The sequence below is a fragment of the Rhinopithecus bieti genome, unplaced genomic scaffold, assembly GCF_001698545.2.
Source record: "Rhinopithecus bieti isolate Rb0 unplaced genomic scaffold, ASM169854v2 scaffold_67730, whole genome shotgun sequence".
Lineage (NCBI taxonomy): Eukaryota > Metazoa > Chordata > Mammalia > Primates > Cercopithecidae > Rhinopithecus > Rhinopithecus bieti.
Window position 1 is genome coordinate 455963 of NW_016825956.1, and position 26458 is coordinate 482420.

Consider the following 26458-nt stretch of genomic DNA (forward strand, 5'->3'; position numbering starts at 1 on the left):
AAAAGTTAGTGGCTGTAATGCTCTGATCTTTTTCAAATCAGATAATTTTATTCCTATAAATTATTCATAATTATGCCCAAGGCTTACAGTCTATTTAGCCATTCCTTATGTGCCAATGTTTACTTAGGAAATTTTTAACATTAGCAGACAGAAATATATAACTAAATTTTAGCAATTAATTACTCTACAAATGTACCTCTTCTACGATTGATAAGGTACACAAACTTTTATTTATATGAGGCAAGCAACTGGCCCAAAACATTGTAAGTGTGTATTGTTTCAGTAATTGCAAGTTATTTTCATATGTAATTTCTACAACAGTAAATGAGATACAATGGACTATACAAAGCCAAGCAATAGAGTTATGCCAGATATCATTTATTTCACTCAGACTTGTTGGCTTTTCAGATTTTAGTAAGAGTAAGATTTCTATATTATTTTAAGTTCTTAAAGGCTAGGCAACTATTTTAAGATGTGTCTGGTGAATGATCCTGGGATAAAAATGTAAATTTTTATAAAAGTAATTTAAAAAAATTTATTTATGGCCAGTCACGGTAGCTAATGCCTGTAATCCCAGCAGTTTGGGAGGCCAAGGTGGATAGATCATCTGAAGTCGGGAGTTCTAGACCAGCGTGACCAACATAGAGAAACCCCATCTCTACTAAAAATACAAAATTAGCCACGTGTGATGGCACATGCCTGTAATCCCAGCTTCTCAGGAGGCTGAGGCAGGAGAATCGCTTGAACTTGGGAGGCGGAGGTTGCAGAGAGCCAAGATCACACCATTGCACTCCAGCCTGGGCAACAAGAGAGAAACTCCATCTCAAAAAAACAAAACAAAAAAAAATGTATACTTGTTTCTTCATTTTAAATAATCCACGTGTGGTTACTGTAATACAAATTTGCCTTATCACCCACTTAAATATCTTCAACAATCTCTTGGCACTTGGTCTTCATCATCTGACTCATCTCACAGATTCGTTCAACATAGATAGAATATCTAGTAGGTAGATTCTGAAAAATCTGCCAACATTGTCTTTCTTAACACGACTTCCATTGTGACTTTATCCTACTTAAGAACTAATATTCATTCTTCATTATATGTTGCATATCATCCAGACTCTTTTGTGTGATTGTAAGCTGTTATAACCCAACCCTAAATACAGACCTTGGCAATCCATCACCTGCTGTGTCCTTTCACTGACTGTTGTTTCATCAAAGTTCTTGTCCTTTTCATATGCTATCCTTGCTTATGCTTGTGGAATACTTTCATGGATTTCCTATTTAAAGTGATCTTCTTTTTCTCCTCCACACACACTCATCTAAACCCTACAAATACTTGGAGACCTATCATCATCTTTACAATGTACACTTATAAACTGGCTGTTATTCCTTTTCCAGTTCTATGAATCTCTGTATAGTCAGAAACTTGATAATAAGCTTTCCTTTTAGATGGGATGGATGCATCTCTCCCTTATTAAGGGTATAGTATAGACAACCTATGACATAATGGCTGTTATTAAGGGTATGGTATAGACAACCTATGACATAATTATTTTATGAACTTCTTTTTAGTAGAAACCTGGATACATCACAATGCTAAATCATATAATTGATCATTGATTAATTGATGAATAAATTACTACCATATTTTCTGGCATTGACGTTCCATTATTCCATGATTCAAAACCCACTGAATGTAGTTTTAGGAAATATTTACATGAAAATTGTGAGAGACTTTCAAGAATTTAATCCAAAATCTACAATGAAACCTCAATTTGCCCTAGTTACATTGTTTTTTTACTTTTAGTTAAACAGATAATACTTTAAAGGTTGGTGTTATTATTATCATTTTTTTATTCTTATTTCTTTCACTAGTGTATTAGTCTATTTTCATACTGATATGAAGAAACATGAAAGACTGAGTAATTTATTTAAAAAAAAGTTTAATGGACTCACAGTTCCATATGACTGCAGAGGCATCACAATCATGGTGGAAAGCAAAGGAGGAGCAAAGGAACATCTTACATGATGGCAGACAAAAAAAAAAAATGTGTGCAGGGGAACTGTCTTTTATAAAACCATCGGATCTCATGAGACTTATTTACTATTACGAGAAGAGCAGGGGAAAAACCCACCCATATGGTTCAATACCTCTCACCAGTTTCCTCCCACAACATGTGAGGATTACGAGAACTACAATTTAAGATGAGATTTGGGTGAGGACATAGCCAAACAATATCATTCTGTCCTTTTCCCCTCCCAAATCTCATGTTTTCACATTTTAAAACCAATCATGTCCTCCCAACAGTCCTCCGACATCTTAGCTCATTTCAGCACTAACTCAAAAGTCTATAATCCAAAATCTCATGTGAGAATAGGCAAGTCTGTTCCACCTATGAGCCTGTAAAATCAAAAACAGGTGAGTTACTTCCTAGATTCAATGGGGCACAAGAATTGAGTAAATACACTCATTCCAAACCAGATTTGGGTTGGAACACAGCCATACCACATCATTCCACCACTGACCCCTCCCAAATCTCATGTCCTCTCATTTCAAAACCAATCATGCCTTCCCAACAGTCTCCCAAAACCTTAACTCGTTCAATATTAACCCAAAAGTCCACAGTCCAAAGTCTCATCTGAAAATAGGCAAGTCTCTTCTTGCCTATATCTGTAAAATCAAAAGCAAGTTAGTTACTTCCTAGATACAATGAGAGTACAGGCACTGGGTATATACAGCCATTCTGGCCAGGCCTGGGGTCTCACACACTTTGGGAGTCTGAGACAGGCAGATCACAAGGTTAGGAGTTTGAGACTAGAATGGCCAATAAGGTAAAACACCATCTCTACTAAAAATACAAAAATTAGCCAGGTGTGGTGGTGGGCACCTGTAGTTCCAGCTACTTGGGAGGCTGAGGCAGGAGAATCGCTTGAACCCAGGAGGTGGAGGTTGCAGTAAGTTGAGATTGTGCCACTGCACTCCAGCCTGAGCGACAGAGTGAGACACCATCTAAATAAATAAATAAATAAATAAATAAATAAATAAATAAAATAAAATAAACATCAGATAAAGCCATTTCAATGGGAGAAATTGGCCAAAGGGACTATAGGTCCCATGCAAATCTGAAATCCAGCAGGGCAGTCAAATCTTAAAGATCTAAAATTATCTCCTTTGACTTCGTGTCTCACATCCAGATCACACTGATGCAAGAAGTGGGCTCCCTCACATCAGTGTGACCTGGATGTGTCTTGGGAAGCTCCGACTCTGTGACTTTGTAGAGTATAGTCCCCCTCCTGACCTCTTTCATGGGCTGGCATTGAGTGTCTGCAGTTTTTCCAAGCACACAGTGCAAGCTGTCGGTGGATCTACCATTCTGGGGTTTGGAGGACAGTGGTCCTCTTCTCATAGCTCCACTAGGTGGTGCCCCAGTAGGGACTCTGTGTGGGGGACTCTGACCCCATGTTCCCCTTCTGCACTGCCCTAGCAAAGGCTCTCTGTAAAGGCCTCGCCCCTGCAGTGAACTTCTGCCTGGGCATCCAGGAGTTCCCATACATCTTCTGAAATCTAGGCAGACGTTCTCAAACCTCAATTCTTGACTTCTGTGCACTCGCAGGCTCAATACCACATAGAAGTTGTCAAGGCTTGGGGCTTGTACCCTCTGAAGCCAAGGCCCAGTCTCTACATTGACCCCTTTCAGCCACAGCTGGAGCAGCTGGCTCACAGAGCACCGAGTCCCTAAGTTGCACACAGAATGGTGACCCTGGGCCTGACCCACAAAACCATTTTTCCTGCTTGGCCTCTGGGCTTGTGGTGGGAGGGGCTGCAATGAAGATCTTTGACATGCCCTGGAGACATTTCCCCCATTTTTTGGGGATTAATATTCCTCTCCTTGTTACTTATGCAAATTTCTACAGCTGGAATTTCTCCTCAGTAAAAGGGATTTTATTTTCTATTACATTGTCAGGCTGCAAATTTCCTGAATTTTTATGCTATGCGTCCCTTATAAAACTGAATGCTTTTAAAAGCACCCAAGTTACCTCTTGAATGCTTGTTGCTTAGAAATTAAAATCATCCTCTGGCAAGTGAAACATATTTTGGTAGACATAGAAAAAGAAGATTTGATAAGCTATGTCTCATGAATTCAGACTTACTGGATATTAAAATGTTTTAGGCTGCTGTTCTTTTTTTGGTATCTTTCGCAAATCATTTGTAAAGTTTGTATATAAGTCTCTTTGATGATTTGGTCCTCTGTGATCATGCAATTTATATAATATTTACTTTGTTAAAATGAAATCTTTATAAAAGTTCTATGATATTTGGTAGCGCAGGTGTTACTAGCTATATTTTAGAAAGGGATTTATACTGTGGTGATAATAGTGGCAGAAAGACATCTAGAGCAGCAGCAATTTCTTTATAGCTGATATATGCCCAATATTGTTAGGTAACTCATATGTTTTGCAGCTATCCAGCATAACACCATCTATTTAACATGAAATTCATAAAGTTTAAGCTCCAGGACACTTCTTTTGCATGGGCTCCATTTAAGACCCTGGGAGGTCTCCTAGAAATATGTGTACATGGTCATATTGTTAGTAAAATTTGCCAAAGATTGACCATGATTAGTTAAGAACGTCGTTTTACCACTACAACTACTCTTTGTCATTTCACCTTTTGTTAGGTAGAGTGGAAGGGGCCAGCGAGGAGAAAATTCAAACATAGATTCATTTATTTGGGGTTTGTATACTATATTTACATGATGGGGTATAACTATACAACCTGTCATTATTTTTGTATATTAATGCTGGCAATCCTAGTGTAAACGACTTTCTGGAATAACCCTGTCATCCACTGATATAGTTGGGATATGTGTGCACACTCAAATCTTATGTTGAATTGTAATCTGCAATGTTGGAGCTGGGGCCTGGTGTGGTGTAATTAGACCTGGGGGTGGATCCTTCATGAAGAGTTTAAGGGTATCCTCTTGGTGATGTTTTTGTGACAGTGAGTTCTCATGAGATATGGTTATGTAAAAGTGTGTAGCACCTCCCCCATCACTGTCTTTATACACCTCTTCCAGCCATGTGACATGCCTCACTTTCACTTTGCCTTCCGCCATGATTGGAAGCTTCCTGAGGCTTTCCCAGAAGTAGAAACTGCTATTCTCTTGTACAGCCCGCAGAATCATGAGCCAATTAAACCTATTTTCTTTATAAATTACTCAGTTTCAGGTGTTTCTTTATAGCAGTGGCGGAATGAACTAATTATATGTTATGATGACCACAAAGAGGACTGAGTTTGTACTTTGGCATACGTGTGTTTTATGGTGCCCAGAATATAAAATCTATAGGCAGTGGAGGAGAAACAAGATTTGAAATATACAGAATCAGAAGCTAGTCTGTGGAAATTTCTCACAAATTTTGTAGTGCATATGAAATACATGTAACAGAGATTTTGCTAAATTTTAAATAATCTAAAATTTTATAATACTTACCAATAACGACATGACACAGAAATATTTCTAAGGAAAATTTTATAATACTTACCAATAACGACATGACACAGAACTATTTCTAAGGTATCAATAAGAAACATTTTTTCACCTTGCAGATTAGACTATCTTACTCTACAGGAAGTTAAATTATGAAATCTCTTATAAAGAGGCACTTGATTGCAGCCAAAATATAATATAAAAAATCACAGAAGTGTTTCAGAAAGATAGAAACACTGTTTTCCCAGATTTCCTGGTATTTTATGTGTCAACTTTTAATAAAATTAATAATTTGTTGTAATATCTTTATTCATTATAGTCACTTCTGTACTTTGTGTTTGTAGTTTTATTTCTTAAAGAAAGTTAGATCAAATTTCCTGTGCACTAAGTCCATGATTTACCCTTCCTTCAAGGTCTATACTATTTTTTGTTTTTTTCATATGAATAACTTATACCTGCTGGGACTAGTATTAAAATGTCATCTAATAGTTTTCTTCTATTCTGATGAGCTTTCTTTTGTCTAGACTAAATTAGTCATAAGGGAGAGAAAAAAGTCTGTTGTCCTGCAGAAGACTATATCCATATATGGGAAGAATATAAAAGCAAAGCCATTCAATTATCTATTCATTCTGTTGAGTGCCAAATTAAAGTTTTTTTGTTTTAAATGGATAACACTGCATCCCTGAGGCAGGCTAATATGCAAAATATTTTGTTATTGCTATACTTTCATTAAAGTAAATTTTCCAATGTATACAATCCTTCTATTCCATGATACAAAAATTGTATGTATGTTTTAGACAATTAAAAAGTTCTGAATGTATTACTAATTTTGAAACCAAAACACTTTTGACACTTTGTAAAATACTTAATTACAAAAATATCTCTTTGAAATTTTAAGTATAATCTACTTTTATTTTATAAATTTAATATTACCATGTTCTTTTACTATTTTACGCATGTGGGGATTTAGACAACTTATCTCTGAATGGTAATATGTTTGTTCAGAAGTGTAAAACTATTCTAATCTGGATGGTCAAGAAAGAATCAAAAGCTTTATCTGCAATTGAGAATAATTTGGAAGCTATTTAAGAAAGAAAATGACCAATCCAGGTAGCCAAGACTTGAGTTTATTTATTGGATTCATATCTCCCTTCTTGAAAGGACATTTACAAACTCGATTTCAAAAATAAAAGAAATTCTTTATGACAAATTTCACGTTTTAATTTCAATATTACAGGTATGTTCTTTTGTGATAAAATATCAGTTGAAACTGTTCCAGTGAAATCTGGTATCAATTAATTTAACATTTTATATAAGAAATAATAAAACATTTATTTTCAAGTCTTATACATATATTACTTTAAAATAGGATACCAAAAGGTTCAGTCTGTTTAAGTTTTGTAAATTGTATGTGCTACTTTCAACGCTACCTTAAGAGTAAATACCTTCAGTGGGAAAAAAAAGTTTAGAGTTTTGCCCTGAATAAGTTCATGCTAAACACAATACGTCTTACTTCTAAGCGCAGTCCCGACCATGATTGTTATTTACTTAGGCAATCTAGGTAGGCGCAAAGATGATTTATAAAAAAATTATCTTGAAAGGAAAAGAGTAATATTTGTTGGGCAAGTAAAATAATTTTTGAGACTGTTATAATATGCAACTTAGAATCAAATTCAAGAACTTGATTGATAAGAAAATCTAACATTGCACAAATTCATAAATAATTGCTTAATTTCCATCTTTAATATTAACCTGCATGATTGAAGCACACTGCAAACAATGAGATGAGATAAGGTAGAAAAAATTATACATATGATTGTTTGCTTGACGGAAGCATTGATTTGTTAATATACTTTCTTACACACATTTCCCTGTCCAAAAGTATAAACTTGCTTGTTTTCCATATATACAAGTATCCTGTGAAATCCTGGATTCTGAGAAGAAAAAGTTTGAGGTATAGCCTTGAATAAAACATCAAAATGCATAATATTTTTGGCTGAAATTCAGCAAAATGACTGTCGGCAGAGAAGAGTTGATTGGAGTGTGCTTCCAAAAGTCTTCCAGATTTTTGCCGTCTGAGAATTTTGTTGGCGACATCAAATAATTGAACTCTTCAACATCAATATATACAAAGGCATTTTATTATTAACCAAAGAAAGGGACTTAGAGTCATCAGAAATTACAACTTTATTTTTTCATAATACATATATTTATTGCAATCAGAGTTCTGCAATTCTCATAAAATTAGAGTCAGATGGAATTCCGGGACATGTGCAAGTTTTGGAAATGGACACAGATAACAGTATAGAACTGTACACAAAATAATTACAATTTATTAAACACACTGTTTTAGCACATCCTGGCTGGATGAGAATGAGCACCATATTTTTTATGAATATATATATTTCTCTTTTTGTTTTCTACAGCACCAAAGAAATTCAAATAGGAAAAGGAGAGATGAGAATTGGGAATCAAGAATCAGCCCTGTTTCCATCTTAGCCACACTAACTTATATCTTTATGATTTTCAAAGCTTTTGTCATGTGATTCTGCCCCCACAAGGGCATCAGTATTTCCTAAATGGTACCTGCATATGTAGCAAGTTGTTTTCTATACCATCCTTATTCAAAACTTGCATGTGGCACAGAATGGGTTGGTGGCACCAAGGTATATTTTCTGTTGATTTCATATGTTCTTTGTCCTAATCTTAGCCAAGAAAACAAACGGGACCAACTTCGAATCCGAACTTCTGATTCTGATCACCAAAGTCATTGATCATGACATCAACAATAGGAACTTGATCAATTTTTGGTGTATTGATTTCAATGACAGTCTTTTCATAGCCTTTTCTGGACTGTAAAATAAAGCAGAAATAAAAGTTACACAATCATTTAATATTTTAAGTGCATCTTAATTTTCTTAGGTTTCTAGTGGAGGTAAGAAGCTGAGAGAGAAGAGAAGAGAAAAACAAATTTTCTATTATCTAAGTAATAATTCTTATTACTGAAATAGTTCAAATAGTTCTAAATTTTGAACATTGATTACTACATTTGATATTTAGCTGTAATTACTTAACTATGATACAGCTATATATTTCATAGTTAAAAAGAATCTTGAGTTAATAAATACAATTTAATATGAAAATTGATGCTGGTATTGAATCCTCACACATATATATATATATATTTTCTTTTTTTTTGGAGATGGAGTCTTGCTCTGTTGCTCAGGCTAGAGTGGAGTGGTGCAAACTCAGCTCACTGCAACCTCTGACTCCCAGGTTTGAGCCATTCTCCTGCCTCAGTCTCCCAAGTAGCTGGGTCTACAGGCATGTGCCACCATGCCTGGCTAATTTTTGTACTTTTAGTAGATGGGGTTTCACTATGTTGGCCAGGCTGGTCTTGAACTCCTGACCTCAGGTGATCTGCCCACCGTGGCCTCCCAAAGTTCTGGGATTACAGGGGTAAGCCACAATACCCAGCCCCTCTTGTATAAATAATACATCTTTACCATTATAGTTAAGACATACATGGTCAAATTCTGTTACAGAAAAATTTGAATACAGGTTCAGAACTATAATGCAGAAGATCAAAAGTCAAAAAATTTCCTCTGCTATATGTTAATTTTATGAATATTTAACAATAAACTATATTGGAAAAGCTTTTCCCAACTCTTTCTCCATTCATTTGCTTTATTCTCTCTTCTTTATTCTACTTGCACTACACTCATTTTGATGAAAACATGAACTTGTTTATTTATAATTGTGACTTCTCTTTAGTCATCAACACTCGGCTAAAGAAATGAGCTTCTTAGGGCACCTATTTATTATTTTCTTATATAAAATCTTATGTATGTGAAAAAGGTATTTCTATAAGATAGAGATAACAACAATGATAGTGGATCTCAAACTGATATAGTACAAATTAACAAGTTTCTTATAAACAAAATATAGGGCTAAAAATTATTGATATTATAAATGGTGAAATGGTGATTTCTTTATCTGTCATTTTAAAATCACCAATAAGGAGGCAAATTACATAAGGTTTTTTATTTTCTTTTTCATTTTAGGAATAACTGGCTGTGATATGATTCAAATGTCAGGATTAATAAAATAACATAATCCAAGATTACCTTCTGTTACGCCTTTAAAAGTGTTTCAGAGTGTCTATGTGTGTAACTGTGTGTGTTAAGATTACTGGTTTCTCACATACCATAGTTTAACATGTCAGGATTAAGCATCAAATGTTAATAACAACTGTCATCCATTTCGTGAGAAAAATCTGGCTTAGGACCAATTGAAACGGTGACATGTTGCCTCTCATCTCTGTGAAGGCAGACAAGCAGAACTTATACTCACCGCACAGCCATCATACAGTGCTTTGATGAAAGGGTTATTGTCATAGGACATCTCCTCATCATTTGATCCCAGGAACCGAAGGGCTTTGTCATAACTTCCTGATGACACATCGTACCAGGCTGCTGACTGATGACAGTGGTAGGTGAAATTTTGCCGAGCAGAGGCAGTCAGAAGTTTCAGGAATGTCATTTGCACCATATTGATGGAATTTCCTTCAACATCTAAATATGAAAGCTAGGAATAAAGGAATAAAAAGGCACCTAATGACTCTTTTCCTCCTTTATGCTACAAAGAATAAAATCACAGTGGACAGTGAACTGTGATGCCAGAAGCATGTAGATGAATCAAAAGTCCCATGTTAACCTAATTGAAAAAAGTGCATTGAGGGTCAAGACCCAGAGACAGGATTTTATGAATTGTATACCACCTAAGTTACTGTAGCCGCTGCTTACCTTTGAAACAATCATTTTATCTCTATGTCTTAGTTTCCTAAACAGTCAACTCTATAAAAAATGCATTAGTTTCCAAGAAATGTTTCAGTATATTTGTGTATCTTTTTGAAAAACAAATTGGTAAAATAATGAAACAATGAAAACCAAGGAATCTCAGAGTAAGGCAAAGATTAGCTGGTTTTATGGTGTTTGATTTTGACTATTCCTTTCAAACATTTCAAAATGTATCAGCTTTATCCAAATCTGTAAACATGTTCCTGCACTTTTCATTTTTGGGGCAATAGTTCTCAAAGGTTATTAATATTTTCAGAAATGCCTGTTTGTCTATTTTTAGATGATGTTTATACTCAACATTGTATTGCTAGCACCAAGCATAATGTGCAAGACAATACTTGTTGAGTCAATACTTATTCTGTAATTATAGCAGTAAAATAGTCTTAGTTGTAAATTATTAACAACTGTCTCAATCATCTTTATGAATTGTCTTAGTTTTGGTAATTAAAATATCTGAGTTCAGCTGAAATATACACACTTAAATTTGAAAAAAAAAAGTTAAGATGTTCACCTAGATTATAGATTAGGTTAATGTAAAGGCAGTTATCTGTTACTTTCTTCCTTAAAACAGATTTTACTTAGTTCTTACTGAATAGCAGATCAGATGATGAGTATTTTTGTGGGGTTGAAGAAAAAATATCTACTGGGAAAATTTAATCCACACAGATAGAGTTCTATCTGTATATATTTTTAAACTTATACAAAGATAATAATGTAATATGGATGTTTAATATAAAACTGGAAGACTATAATAGATAATTATAACTCCAGTGGAGAGTGTCAATGAAAGTGGTTAACATGCATGAGTTTGTATAGAAATAATAACTATATAGTCATAAATGGAAAATAATAGCTTTTCAAAGAACATTAAACAACTGAATAATTATCTGCATAATTGGAAAACACTTTAAATTCAATAAATTCTAAATAAAATACTTTAAACACATGTATATGTTTAAACACCTTTTAAATACAAATTTAACTTTGACATCTAATCTTAAAATATCTTTAGAAAATTATTGAAATGAACTGGTAATTGTACGGAAGTCTTTAAATTTGTGCCAGAACAATCAGAAGAAGTTGCACATTCCAACTTACTGAAATGAAGAACAAAGAAGGAATTAGGTTTCAAGTAGATAGAAAATGAAATAATAGGAAGATATTAAGTAGATACTATATTCTTTACACCTGACATTTCTAACATAATCAATTTTTATGATGTCTATCTCAGGTACTTAATAAATTGTCTGCATGATTTGATCCTTGTTTTCAGTAAATTTAGCATATTTCCATTTACTTTTATACAAAAATGTTAGGTTGCTTTAAGATACCACAGTGCTCTAAGAGATATTAAGTGGAACAAACTAGAGACCACAGCGAATCCTCCTTTAGCATAATTTAGACTTTCACTGTTAAGGTCCAGAAATACATAATTAGAACTTCACTTCTTAAGTTTGTGAAAAACCATTTCATGTTGAGGTAATAACATACCAGTTTTCCCCTCTTAAATTCACTAAACCAACTTCCTGGTTTCTCCTTTGGCCATGATGAAATTCTTACCTGTTGTAAAGGAATAGAAAAGTTAGTAAGTAGGTGAAAATTTGCAATATAAACAGTATTTTATATACATATAATTCATTTTAGTAAGACTGAGAAAATAAGGAGTTCTTAAAATCATTTTAAAATGATACAAATTAGATTATACAAAATGAGATAAAGAGAAAATTTGAGATAGATCCTGTAAATTCTATGCAGTGAAGATTGAGCCTTTTTGTTCTCTTCATTGGCTCTAAAGGAAAAAGGGAAAGATCACCTGGTAAAGGCATACTAAGGGTTGCAGGGGACATTGGTGGAACACTCAGAAACCCTTTGCAAAGGAAATCCTCAAACTGTCAGTCAGCGTCATCAAGCAAGGCAGGTACCATCTTCACTCCATAGCCAAGGAACATGTTTGAAAGTATTTAGACAGTAGCTAAGGAGAGATGCTATGTGAAAGGCATTGACTGGAAACAACCCGAATCATTCCCTGCTGGTTAGAATATTTAGAATCTTTTATAGATCTGCATTTATTATGCTGCTTTGTGAAGAACAGCAAAGGTATATAAGTCCTCACAACAGGGAACTTGAGTTATCTGTATAAGAAACGGCATTTTCTGTTTTTCCACATTTCTCTGGAGGCTAGAGTAGCTTTACTGTGCTTCATCACATGCCAAGTAGGGTTGGGAGATGGAAGTTGTTTTTTCTCCTGCCCTTACTACCCACTCTTTACTCAGAAACTTAATTTTTCTCCCAAAACCATTAGTCACACATAAAGCTACTTGTTTTGCCTTAAGGAGTTTCTATGCCTCTATTGTCCACACCATTTACTAGGAAGAATGAGATTTATTACATGAATACCAATAAAGACAAAATGTCCCACTGATAAAATGTTTGGAGAATATTTTATGCTTGTGAATAAACTTTCTTTACATTAATAATTTGCATTTAGCTTTGAAGATAGAATTCAGTATACTGGTAATACTGTTAGGTAAAAATTAAATAATTTGTTTAAAGGAGCTAAATATTTAAAAAACATGTAAGTACAGAAAAGACTCTTGTATATAAAAGATTAATTCTTTATAAAATTAGATATTTTGGGTATAATATGCAGCTGTGAGGTCTATGATGTGGTAATTGGGCAGAAGAACACTATACAGGCACTAAAATTTGAGATTCAGCTGTGCTGTGTCATGGAAAGCCATAGAATTTTAGAGAGCAAGCAGGTGCAGAAAGAATACATCTGGGTAAAAAATAAAGAGGAGAAGTATTTGTTAACTCTGTGCATCAATTTGGTGCTTATTCATGTTTATGCAAATGAACTGCTCTAATTATTCTGTAAGAAAAGCAGATAAATGAAAATATGACAGTATAATTTTCCTGTTTAGTTCAATATTGCAAAACATGGCAGGAACTGTCAACATTCACCACCAAAACAGATTGGTACTTACTCCCTCAGATTTTTTGTCTGGATAAATGCAAGTCTCACCACCAGATGTGAAATTACAGTAAACTTTGAAGGAATCTCCTGAGCAACCTTGGTTAGGATCAATCCAATATTCACCTAGAAGGTAGCAAAAAATATGTCATATAAAAATACATTGACATCATTGTTGAATGCATTAGATATCAAATTTTGTTAGAAAGAGAAATAGGAAAAATACATGTTAATAGATCTTTTCCCTTTTAAGCTTTTGGGCATATTGGGGTATGTTTTTTAATAGACAGTGATACTTTCTCTTGTCTGCCTCAAAGCTTTGCAGATGCCCCATATATTCTACCTGGAATACCTTTTTAAAATTCTTATCATGCCTATCACTTTTTGGTTTCAGCTTAAATATCATCTTCTCAAATATTAACATTTCATTTATCCCTGTGTAATAAATTTCATGCATATTGAAATAAGACATACTTGACTCCAAATCTCATAAGCATTATTTACTACTTAAGTAATCTGAGTAGTATAATCAATATATTTTCTTCCTAGTTTATTCATTCGTAACAATGGAGGGGATATCGGATCTACTTAGCCTCAGGGATCATACCTTTGCCTTATTTTATATATAAAAAAAACTTCTTGCAATAAATGTACTCTCTCTTTGAAGGGGGTCCTAAGAAGGACTACTTTATATATTTTAATGCAGCCTGCTATTAATGTTATTGCTGAAATGTTGCAGAACACATTTTATTATGTGAATAATCATCACCATTCATTTGGTGTTATGTGAGTAAGCATTGAAAATGGAGTAGCAAAGTTATTCTTTAGATAACTGACAATATGGTTTTAGTTAACAAGAGTTACTAGGAGTCAAAAGTGATATACATGTAAACATTACTTTGCTTCCTTCTGTTGGTGCTCAGAAAATGATACCCCAAAGTGAAAGCCTATGAAGCAGTTTTTCTCTGACCTCTGCCCTCCTGTCTCTCATCCCTCATTCTCCCCTGAGGCAAGTCATAGAAATTAGAATCCCTCCTCCCCAAAGTGGGTCATAGAAAGCCAGTTATAAAACCTAAACACATTACTGTTAATTTTTCTGCAAAGCCAGCTATAAAACCTAAACACATTACTCTAACTGTTACAGTAGGTAGTCAGTCAGACATAAACAGGGAAGGAGAGTCCCACCAACCTCACCAGGAATGTCAGGCGATCATCAGATGAAGGTCAGGCAGTTGTTAAACTGTCTCGCTAAAATAATAATTGGTTGCAGCTGGTGCCAGGGAATGGCCGTCTCCCTTTCCCTCATAGAAAACACCTGAAACTGGTGACCAGCAGCTTCTTTATATGATCTCAGGAGGTAGGCTAGTGGGCTCAGCATGTGCACTAAGATGCAAATGGTTGGAGTTTGACTGGTAGATAACTTTCCTCTGGGAACACTCAACCGGTAAGGGAAAAATGCCTCAAGTGAGCATACGCACAACTCCAGTGAACACAATGTGTGTGTGACCCCTCCAAAGTGCTGACAGCCCACTGCACTTGCAGACAGCCCACCCCAAGGGAAAATCAGGGGAGAAGAGATGCAAACCTCAGAAACATGCCAATATAGAAAACCCCAAGTCAAAGGTCAAACCACTCACTTGAATCCCTCAAGACGACTGCTTGACCCTCTTCCAAGTGCACTTTCTTTCATTCCTGTTCTAAAACTTTTTAATAAACTTTCACTCCTACCACCCTTAGTATGGCATATGGATTTGCCACTGCTAACATAACCTTTACCCACCTTTCTGTGTAACAGTTGGCCATAAAGAAATTAAAACCTTTATTCCAGAGGGGTTCTACCCTATACTTGGGAGGATGGAATGCTACAATACAGAGGCCAGAGAGAATCTGAACAGAAGGTCTTACTAGGTTTCCCTGCTCAGATTAGTACCATTAGCTCATACCCTTTTTTTATCCAATATTATATTGCATTTCTACACAGCTGTCCCTGCCTTATCGAACCTAAGCATAAAATCAGAAGCTTCCTCTGTATCTTTGCAGCTTGAATCTGAAGACTCTTATGTCATGTTAAACTATAATCAAATACATTTTAAATACTTTTCTCTTGTTAACCTTCTTTTTTCTTATATAGGGGTGGCAGCTTTGACCTTTATACTGAGAAGGAAAGGAATCAAATTCTTTCTACCTTTATACTTCCAACTGTTTTTCATCCTGCCACTTCATTTTAAATATTTGAATTACATAAGTCCACTGGTTATGAACTTTTAATATTTTAAAAGCTCAAATTGCTTATCTTGGTGCTGGAACTCTAAAAAATGCAATATCAACCTGCTTTATCTTCTGCTACTACTACTACTCTGCTATACATAAAACAGGACCAAGTAAATTATTATAACTCAACATCGCATTTAATATATTTTTAACAAAAAACATCTACACAATTTTTCAGATATAACATTAATAATACTACTCATGTCTGAAACAAATTAGAATTCCCAGGAAAAAAAAATACAAGGAAATAAAAAAATCATCTAAGATTTTACCAAGTAGAGATAACCACTGTAAATCTTTGATATTTCTTATATGGTTTTTAGGAGTATATAACATTGAATTATCTGAATCATCTAAATCCTTTGCTTAAATAATACCAGTTAAAAGTAAATCTCCTTATAAATCACTAAACTAAATGTATCTTTTTCAGATAAACATATTACAAACATGAAGATGTCAGATACCAGTTTGTATAGGAATACTAATAATTACCTGTGTTTTACCTTTAACAGGTGTGCTTAAGATTAGAAGATTTTTGTGACATCCTTTTTTTATGCCGGCTGTTTTTGAACTACACTGAATTTTTCTATCTGCATTGAGTTACTTAGATCACAGTTATAACTGTCATTATATGACTGGTAGTGCAAAACAATATTTTCTGCTGAGTAAAGGGGAGACAAAATAGTTCAACATAAAGCGGGAAATTTAAAAATCAGATGAAGATCTGCCCCTTGCTACTTGAATAATTGTATGAGTTTAGTCAACTAACTTAGCATACCTGAAACTCTTTCTCTGACCAATAGGTATATAAAGATTTTGTCAAAGAGTTGGTATGATAAATTATCCTAATTGTTATTAGTGAGTAAGCTATTCACAGTTGTTTGGAATATCTGTGGATGAGTTAAAGATAAATTTTTGCTCCAAGCTATCCAAATTCTTAAATATTCGGTGCACCAAATCATTGCTAAACTGATAGATCAAATATACATCAGTTATGCTATTTACACATATCCATATTATTCATACTAATCTAAAATACTAATCATATTAATGTAAGTATTCACATTAACATGAAGTTAGTAATCATCATATTACAATATACACATGTGTGTATACACAATATCTATTCTGTGATAGTTATTACAAGCAAAGTACATTTGTGTTAGCTCTAAACATCCAACAATGATCTTGTCATAGTTTAATAAAACCTTATTTAACAGACAAGGATTTTCCAAAGTAACTCTTGATTTATACAGTATAAATGATTTTTTCTGTCTAGAAGAGAATTAATAACTGTTTCATTTTATTTAGAGACTGTATTAAACATTTAACTAGAATAAACGAGCTGACAATGCACCTCAGAAACTCAGAGGCTTGGTACATTTGCTTTGTCATGTATTATTAACATACCATCTGGGAAGTCAGGATGGCTAAGTTGCAGGTCTTTACAAGTTCGGGCTGGATTGGTCTGAGTACCCATAGGAAATTTCATATGCTCTATGTCTTGTTTCAGGGAATTGAGGGAACCAAATATTTCTTCCATTCCATCTGAGTAATCAAGAATATTATCATCTGCATCTGCTTGCATGCCTTCAGTATGTCTTCTCGTTTTTTTGGAGGACAATATTGGTAAAGGCTGAATGACTTCACCAGGTGGACCCTGTAAAGAAGGTAATATGAGTGCAATTGTTTCATAAGGTGGAATATTCTGCAGATACTAATTATTACTGGTTATGTTTTTGTTGTAAGAAATTAGAGTTGGTTTAACTTTTCAGTAGCTACAAAATTTATGTTATAGGATAAGTTTATAAATATATAAATGTCATAGATTCTTCCATGATGAACTTGGTGGAAATACTGAGGTAGGTGAATAAGTTAGATGACTTCTTGCCCTTTATGTACACAATAATATAGCACAGATTTGTGTAGATATGTTATATATGTTAGTCTCTTGTTTATTAATTAGTCATCATTTATATGCCCTAACTCTACAACTAGATTGTAAAGTCTCTGAGGATTAGAACAGCACTTTAAAGCTACTGCGCTCTTAACTGTCTATTTGATAATTTATATTATAAAACATTAAACATTAAAAAATATGTACACATTAGTTTGCTTCAAATATGTGTGACTTAAATCATTATAAATGAACAAACTTAAAATAAATGCAACCAGACTTGAATTTACATTGTGAGCAGAGCTGTACCAAATAGTTATCATGTTGTCATGGGTTGAATTGGATCCCATGACAATTTGTAATGTTGAAGTCCTAATTCTCAGTATCTCAGAATGTAATCCCATTTGGAAATACAGTCACTGAAAATATGATTAGCTAACATAATGTCACTAGAGTGGGCCCTAATCCAACGTAAGCGATATTCTTATAAAAAGGAGAAGTTTAAACACAGATACACCCAAAGAGGGAAGATAATGTGAAGAGACAGGGAAAAGACAGCCACCACAAGCCAAGAAGAGAAGTGCAGAACAGATCCTTCCGCCATGGACCTCAGAAGGAACCAACACTATCGACACCTTGATCTAGGACTTCTAGCTTCCAACACTGGGAGACAATACATTTCTGTTGTTTGAGCCACCAACTCTGTGGTACTTTGCTATGGTAGCCCTAGCAAACTAGTATACATATAGTTGGAAAGATTTTAGCTCAAGAAAGAAGAATAACATTTCTTTCACATGGATCTATATTTTAATTCTACCATTCAATGAGTTATGTGAAGCCTAGAACATTTTAGTATTAATAAGTGGTAGCTATTACTATTGCTTTTATTAGTATCCTTATATATGCACTAGGAAAAAATGTGAGGCATCTGAATTTTTGTCATTATTCTTAGAGTCAAGCATAAATGTATCTTCATGGCATAAAATAAGTTGGTTTCAGTAATGTGACAAAATAGTATATGATTCTCTTGAAAAATTAATACAAACAAGGCTATAATATATAATTAGGGTATTTATATTTGAAGAGTGAAATCAATTAACATTTAAGTCATGGCATGTAGACTTGATTATGTAAATGAGATAATGTTTCCTATAAAATCAGCACTTTTGACAGAATGTGTTTTTTGTCCATCTTATAAATTCAGAGAAATCATTGGCAGCTTCCAGATGCGAATTATCAGAACATCACTCTTGTTAACATGTACTTACCGGAGGCCCAGGAGGCCCTGGAAGACCACTGTCACCTTTCTGGCCAGCGGGTCCCTGTTAGAAAGAAGAGAGAGGACATAAATAAAGAAGAGGCAATTAAATAGGTTTCAACGAAAAATTAAATTGTCAAAGGGAAAAGTACTTACAGTAGAGCCTTTGTTACCCTTTGGGCCTTGAGGACCCTAGAAAATGCAAAGGCAAAAGTACAGATAAAAATCTGGAGCATTTGTGTCTCTTTGTTATATTTGTAACTTAACCCTACCTTATAAAGTTATTTTGTCTTGTACTTACCGGTAAGCCTGGAGGACCAGGTGGACCTAAGGGACCAGCAGGACCAGGAATTCCCTAGAGAGAGAATCAGCCAATGTAAAGGATTTCCTCAGCTATTTCATTTTCATGTTTTCATAACTTTTCAACATTTTCATAACAGCATACACTGTAAAATTTAGAGTATGCAAAATATTTATGAATGGCTTAAATATTTTCCATGGTGAATCAAAATTAACTTGTGCAAAATAATCGGAATTTTCCTATGTTGCTACAATATCAATGAGGTTTTTCTTTTAAATCTATGTGTGTATATGTGTATATTCCTTTATCCCTCAGAATATGATTTACAGGTGATGGGAATTTAGTACATGTTTGTTTAAATAATACTCAACTGTAATTTTTATGGTTTCTAACTTAAATATTGTAAAATTTAGTTACCCTAGGGCTGAATAAAATTATCTTTTTAAGAACATTACTGACTTAAACAAATTAGAATTAAGACACTCTAAATTCTTTCTTTGATCATACTTAAAGGACTGTGTGTGTGTGTGTGTGTGTGTGTGTGTGTGTGTATTATTGGAAATGAGTAGAAAAAATAACCTGTAGTTTTACTCACCCCATCCCCTTTTGCTCCTGGAGATCCTTGAGTTCCAGGGAGCCCTCGGTCACCTTTTTCCCCTTGTTCTCCTGGAGGACCAATCAGGCCAATTAAACCAGGATGTCCCTTTGAAAGGCAGAGAAAAAAGTTAATAACATGTGCATTACTATCTTCATAAAATTTTAGTTATAAAATATTTACACATTACATTTCTAAAGCATAAAAATGAACAATGCTGATAAAACAACATTAAAATAACCCTTCTGAATGAAATATACAGTTAAAAATCTCCTTCTCATCACCTAACTGGATCTTTTACTGCTTACTTTAAGTGAGGGCTTTATTAAGCATTGGAAGTAATACAAAACAAAATGCTTTCTAAAAATATCATTTTAAGTGCTCCATTTGAGGAATCTCTCAACCAATAATGACCATCTATAATATTAGTTGAATAAATAACAGAAAACTCATTATTTTAATAAGCATCTCATTTAATATGAAATAATTTCTATTCTTCAGAGACTCTGCAGTCTTTAAAGGGCATTTGAAGATTTAAAAATAATATAAACAATAACAATACCATTTTTAAAAAGGCTCATTTCTCTAAGTACTTGGTGCAACTCAGCATAAATTATAGGAGATCAAATTAGTATTTGAAAGATATTTCTAGTTTAACATTTTATTTTCACATTTAAAACATAAAATAGATATTTTGTTATTCAGTCTGTTTATTTTCTGAATAGTTATTTTAGTATAACCATATGCTTTCTCCATATGGTTGCTATAATGGAAACTTGAGAAGATATAGCACTGAATTCTGGCACATTTTTCACTATTTGCATATTTTCTCCCCTCTAAATACATTCTGGGAAACTAAGGATTGAAGCTTTTTTCAGGGTTAGAAGATTGAAGATAGGCTTTGACATTTTCTTTTGGATGATTTTAATCTGCAAAAGCAGGGTTATCTAGTATATTAAAAGTGTATTCTTTTATCAATAACACATTCTTTTATGTCTCACCTTTTCACCCTGGAGCAGGGGTCACCTTTGAGACCAGGTAAAGCCAGGAGGTCCTAAATTAAAAAAAAAAAAAAAAAAAAAAAAAACATAGAGTAGGTATGAATTAAAGAATCCTATGGACTTATCACAGACTCTAGTTTGGTTTTGAAAATACGGAGTTGAAAATAGTAATAATTAATGTTGCTTTATTTTAAGGCTCTAAGTAAGTTAAATATTTAAATGCTATCGGTTTAAATGGTAACCATAATAATTGATTAATTTTTGATTAATAACGTGAAGTTAGGGAAATAGAACATGGTTATATGGGGTTTCAGTAAGAAGAAAGTGTCCAGTTTTAAGTACATGTTTTAGAAGGGTCCAAATATATATCCAGTCAGTAAAACATTTTATGTTACACAAATTAAAATAAATTAAAGTTATAATATTTTTAGTACAATTTTTGAAACAAACTCAATAACTTTGACAGTCAATAGATCTTTGATAACCACAGGAAAAAATTTAGACAAAATTTTAATACACTGTTTGGTTTTGTATTTTAAATAATAATCTTTTGTATATGTTAGAATGGTTGCCTAATATTCTATAGAAAAAGAAGATAAGTCCTATATATACTAAATTAAAACATGGAATTCTGTAATTCTTCTAGGCCATGGCCAATTATCTGAATTCTGATCTCAATTCTTATTCTTTGTTCTCTTGAAATTAGATATCTGTCACTATGATTACTGGAGAGAGACATATATTAAGAATACTTAATAATTCCAATAAAATATTGCATGTATATTACTCATGAAGAAGTTAGAGATCATGACTACTAATTTCTCTAAGCTAAACTATACAACGTTACAAATACATCAAGATGGTACTTTCAGCTGTAATTTCTAAATTGTACCTCATATCTAAATGATTTATGAAATTAAAGAAATTTATTTTTTATATAAATATACTTCCATTTCAATAATTTAACTTTTTTAATAGTCCCAGACTAAGACATTTATCTTTTTAACTTATATTTCTATGAAAATTATGGCATCACTTTAGCAACTAACTCTTTGTCCTGCCTTCCAACCAAAAACATTTTCATACTGATGACTTTCGAACAAACTGCTTTATCTACAAATTGTTGTACTCTAGCCCAGGCACAATGGCTCACACCTGTAATCCTAGCAGTTTGAGAGCCTGAGGTGGGAGGGTCGCTTGAACCTAGGAGTTTGCAACCAGCCTGGGTAACATAGCGAGACATTTTGTCTCCAAAAAAAAAAAAAAAAAAAAAAAAAAGCAAAAACTAGAATTGGTGGTGTACACCTGCTGTCCTAGCTAATTGAGAGGCTAAGGCAGGAGGGTCACCTGAACCCATGAGTTTGAGGCTTCAGTGAGCTATGATCACAGATCACACCACTGCACTCCAGCATGGGTGACAGAGAACACCCTGTTGCTAGAAAAAGTAAACAAAACAAAAAAACACACCACACTAACAAACCAAATTGTTGTACTACAATTTTGAAGACAACACAAAATAAAGTCCTTGTTGTGAAAGTATACAAGTGAAACTACGCAGGCAACAGATGCTGTTGGAAGTGAAACTGAGGCTAAAAAAACCGATTTATATGTGACTCATGAAATTAGGGCCACGATAACCTAGATATGTCACTACTGCTTGCCACAAGTAAGGCACCCAGCAACAAAAGCAAACCGTTCATACGGTTTCTCTATGAATTAGAATTATTTTGATAGAATTGAATTATCTCAATTATAATTTCAGTAATAATTTTCATCATGGCTCTATGACAGCAAATTGTTTTAACTTTTTACCAACGTACATCATGAGTCACTACTACTATATCTTCTACAAGGTTACCATGAGTAATATTTTCCTCTATCTGGAAACACTCTATTTCTTCAGTGTAAAAAAGCACATTATATCCTGGTCCATAATTTTTGTGAATTTAAAGCATTAAGAACTACGGATCTGATCCAAGCAGTGTGATGAACTAGGAAAAGTATGGGTTCAGAATAGGATAAGTCTGGCATAGAAACCAAACTCTCTTCTTAGCTACTTAAATTAATTGGACAAATAGAGCTTCAGTTTTCTCATCTACAAGCTGGGGACTACAATTCCTATCTCATAGAGCTGGTACATGAATCAGGATGGGCCTCCCTATTCCTTAGTTTCTGAAACCTGCTTCTCAAACTGAAACTGTGAATATCAGGAAAGAGCAGGAATAGTGTTAATATAAATTAGCACTTGTGTAACAATGGTATTTTGGACTATTATTAGATATATTTATGTTTTCAAATTCAGTTAATTCTCTAAGTATTAAAGTGGACAATTTCCCTATATTATTCAATTAACAACAGACAAAAGTTATTTTCAAACAAGCACATGCAGTTTTAAGTGTGGATATACTTAATAATAATCTTCTAATAAGGAGAAAATTACTAATCCTCAGAGTCAAATTTATATGAGTTTAGTTACATTCTCTTTTATATAAGAATAAACAATCATCCCGCCCTGTTAAATCTCAGATAAAAAGATCACAAAGAAACTAGCAAATTCATTTTTGAGTATACAGTGATCTCCCCATTATCTGGCACTTTGCTCGCCACAGTGAAAACTGTATAAACAGTGGAGCATAATACAAATTTGAATTATTATCATTAGTTTTAGATATGCTACAGATAAATACCTGTCAACTTTTTCATCCCATTCTAACAGAAAAAACTAAAATGGCAAAAAAAGAACTACTAGTGATTCTAATTGCTCAAGCTTAATGAAAAATATATTAGACATTATTTGTGTTTTGAATGCATTAAAAATCCTTTCCATAAATATTATCCATGAAGAAGTTAGAGATAATGAGTACTAACTTCTCTAAGCTAATAATCTCTCACAACATTACAAACTACATCTAAAGATGAATTTGCCATATAAAATCAGTTTTTATTTTCATCAGCTGGAAATAGAAATTGGTATGATATTGAGAGCAGTTATAAATAACCCTCTGAACCTGAAACAGATCAAAAACATCAACTCTGCATATAAAAATGTTATTCTAACTATACATATTTTCTATTTTTCTCTTTCAGATACTGTAAATTGAAAACCCCCAGGGAAATACATAATTCATAAGTAATAAAGTGAAAAGGAAAACAGGGATGATACATTCGTAAGTGTCTAGAATACACAAGCAAACATTTTCCCCTGCAGTATTATGCTTTCTGGAATATTTGCTTTGATCTGCATTTCAAAACTCTAGTTCATTGAAATTTAAAGAAACTGCAGATACTACACTTTATTTAAAAGACTAAATTGTGGAATAATATTTAATCCGGTGAAAACCAAACGTTTTGTTATTTAAACCTTTTAATCATTATGGAATGCTACCCATATCCCCTTGTCTACAAATAAGTTAAATGTAGCATTAAAGAAATAAACTCGAATTCAGTATCCCATCCTATCTTTTAAGTTTTTATTGTTTAAAAAATAATACTATCAGATATTTATCATTTTATTATCGAAAGCAGAAATGTGTGATAATACTAAATAATCTTGTTTGAACATAAATGCTAAATAATTTTTCAGTTGCATTAAAACAGATAGAGTCTTAAAAGAATATGAAACAAAACAAAATAAAAGCTTAAAGCCAAGACATGTTAATTCTGACTTCAAAAAATCAAATACATTTTAATTTTTAGAGTAACTAAATTATTTCAGTTTTGATTTTGTATCAGAGGGTAGAATTTAGACATCATCATTCTTCTCTTTAAAATACTCAATTGGTGAGGCATGGTGGCTCAAGCCTGTAATCCCGCACTTTGGGAGACAGAGGGGCATGGATTGCTTGAGCCCAGGAGTTCAAGACCAGCCTGGGCAACTGTCAAAACCCTACCTGTACTAAAAATGCCAAAAATTAGCCTGGTGTAGTGGTACAGGCCTGTAGTCCCAGCTAATCAGGAGGCTGAGGTGGGAGGATCACCTAAGCCTAGGACAAGGTTGTAGTGACTCGTGATTGTGCCATGGCACTCCAGACCCAGTGACAGAGTGAGACTCTGTCTCAATAAATAAATAAATAAATAAATAAAAATGAAACATTCAGTCTTATTCCCATTTAATGTTGGTTGACTACTAAAATAGCAGTATAATTCAACCAATACAAAATTCTATTGAAATTTTTAAAAATCCTTTAAGATACCCTAATACAATTATATTATACTGACTAACAGAGTCCCACTTAAAAAAATAAACTCGAATAGAATTATTTATAGAGGCTCATCATCATCCTTAGCTTTTGATTAGCTTCCATATGTGCTATTTATCTTTTTTGTTTTTGAGACGGAGTCTCACTCAGTTGCCAGGTGTAATGGTGTGATCTTGGCTCACTGCAACCTCCGCCTCCCGGCTTCAAGCTGTTCTCCCGCCTCAGCCTCCCGAGTAGCTGGAATTACAGGCGTGAGCCACCATGCCCAGCCCGTATGTGCTATTTGTCAATCTTCAATTCTATACGGTGATCTAAGTACACATTTGTAGTGTGTGTGTGTGTGTGTACGCCTATACACATATACAAATGTAAATATATGTTGAATTCATGTTTATAAACAAGTTTTTTACCATGTGAAATATGTACTTTTTAAAGTAAAAAATAAATATTATATCATATCTGACTCTAGTAGAGCTGATAGCATAGTGTGGGCAGACACCAAGCAGAAATCATTTTAAGAGTCTATAAAATTAGTTTTTGTATTCTATTCCAAAGAATTTCATATCCAGAAACTTCCTATAAAATTGTTAAACTTGTCTCTGTGGGTAATGGATGCTCTGTTAGATATTTCAATTGTCTAAATAGGCAGCTGCCAATCTGGAGAGATGAAAGTAGGTAAGTTGTACTTACTGAACAGCTAAGTTGTATTTAAAAGTTGGGGAAAAGGGGAATGTCTTGGTAGCTTTATCTCACCAGTAGAAACAATACAGTAGGTAGTTACAGGCAGCTTCTAGAAGGGGAAAAGAGACCCAATAGGTACTTGTGGAAATCCAGAGATAAGCAAATTGAAGCCTGTGTAGATTTGGATATGGGTGTGAATATATGTTATAATGAGGAAAAAAATCATCATGGAGAAAGTATTATTATTATAGCTTTCACACAGATTAATTCAGAGATTAATAGAAACCTCTATGAATTTCCAAATTTCTGTTAGTCTCACAGCCACTGTGTCATCCACACTTAAACCTCTCTGTTCCTTCTTTAATAATCATATCATGTTTCTAAACAGGGACGGGTCCCTAAAGGAAATGACATTTAAAAGTTCCGACTCTGTGTATATCTAGTATTCTCTGTTTGAGTTTATCATAGTACTTAATATGCTAACACTCTAACTTTTGTACAAAATACAAGGTATTTTGTATAAGTATAATTGTATTTGATCTCTTCCATTTGCTTTAATAGTCAACAACTTTTGCATAAGGTTTATTGATGATACACATCATGAATGAAGTTGAATTTAGTTACTTTCCACTAAGAATATAAAATTGATTGTTTTTCAAAATATTTATCATTATTTCATTATTTCATTTATCATTATATCATTATTTCACTCATTTAGTGATTCTTGATTTGGTGCTACTCATGCTAATTGGTGACATAAAAGTGATTTACAAGCAATTCATTTAATTAACCTAAGAACCGCATGTGGTAGAAGATATCCATATCCCAATTTAACTCATTTAAACTCATTTAAACTTTAGAAATATCATCGGATAGAGGCTAGCAATATTCCCATTTTATAAATGGAATATATAAATGAAGAATCTATAA

At 33.6% G+C, this 26458-nt stretch overlaps 1 protein-coding gene across 1 annotated transcript in view; it reads right to left on the reverse strand.

Moving 5' to 3' along the window:
• Nucleotides 1-7611: 7611 nt before the first annotated feature.
• COL11A1 (collagen type XI alpha 1 chain) overlaps nucleotides 7612-26458 on the reverse strand; it is a 232172-nt gene continuing 213325 nt past the window's right edge. The window contains exons 59-68 of the mRNA XM_017863237.1: nucleotides 20657-20701; nucleotides 19648-19755; nucleotides 19053-19106; nucleotides 18908-18943; nucleotides 18762-18815; nucleotides 17007-17256; nucleotides 13339-13451; nucleotides 11843-11911; nucleotides 9846-10079; nucleotides 7612-8345 (exon numbers count right to left, since the gene is read on the reverse strand). Of these exons, the coding sequence (XP_017718726.1) occupies nucleotides 8199-8345; nucleotides 9846-10079; nucleotides 11843-11911; nucleotides 13339-13451; nucleotides 17007-17256; nucleotides 18762-18815; nucleotides 18908-18943; nucleotides 19053-19106; nucleotides 19648-19755; nucleotides 20657-20701 (1110 nt within the window). The 3' untranslated portion in view covers nucleotides 7612-8198. The remainder of the gene's footprint in view (nucleotides 8346-9845; nucleotides 10080-11842; nucleotides 11912-13338; nucleotides 13452-17006; nucleotides 17257-18761; nucleotides 18816-18907; nucleotides 18944-19052; nucleotides 19107-19647; nucleotides 19756-20656; nucleotides 20702-26458) is intronic.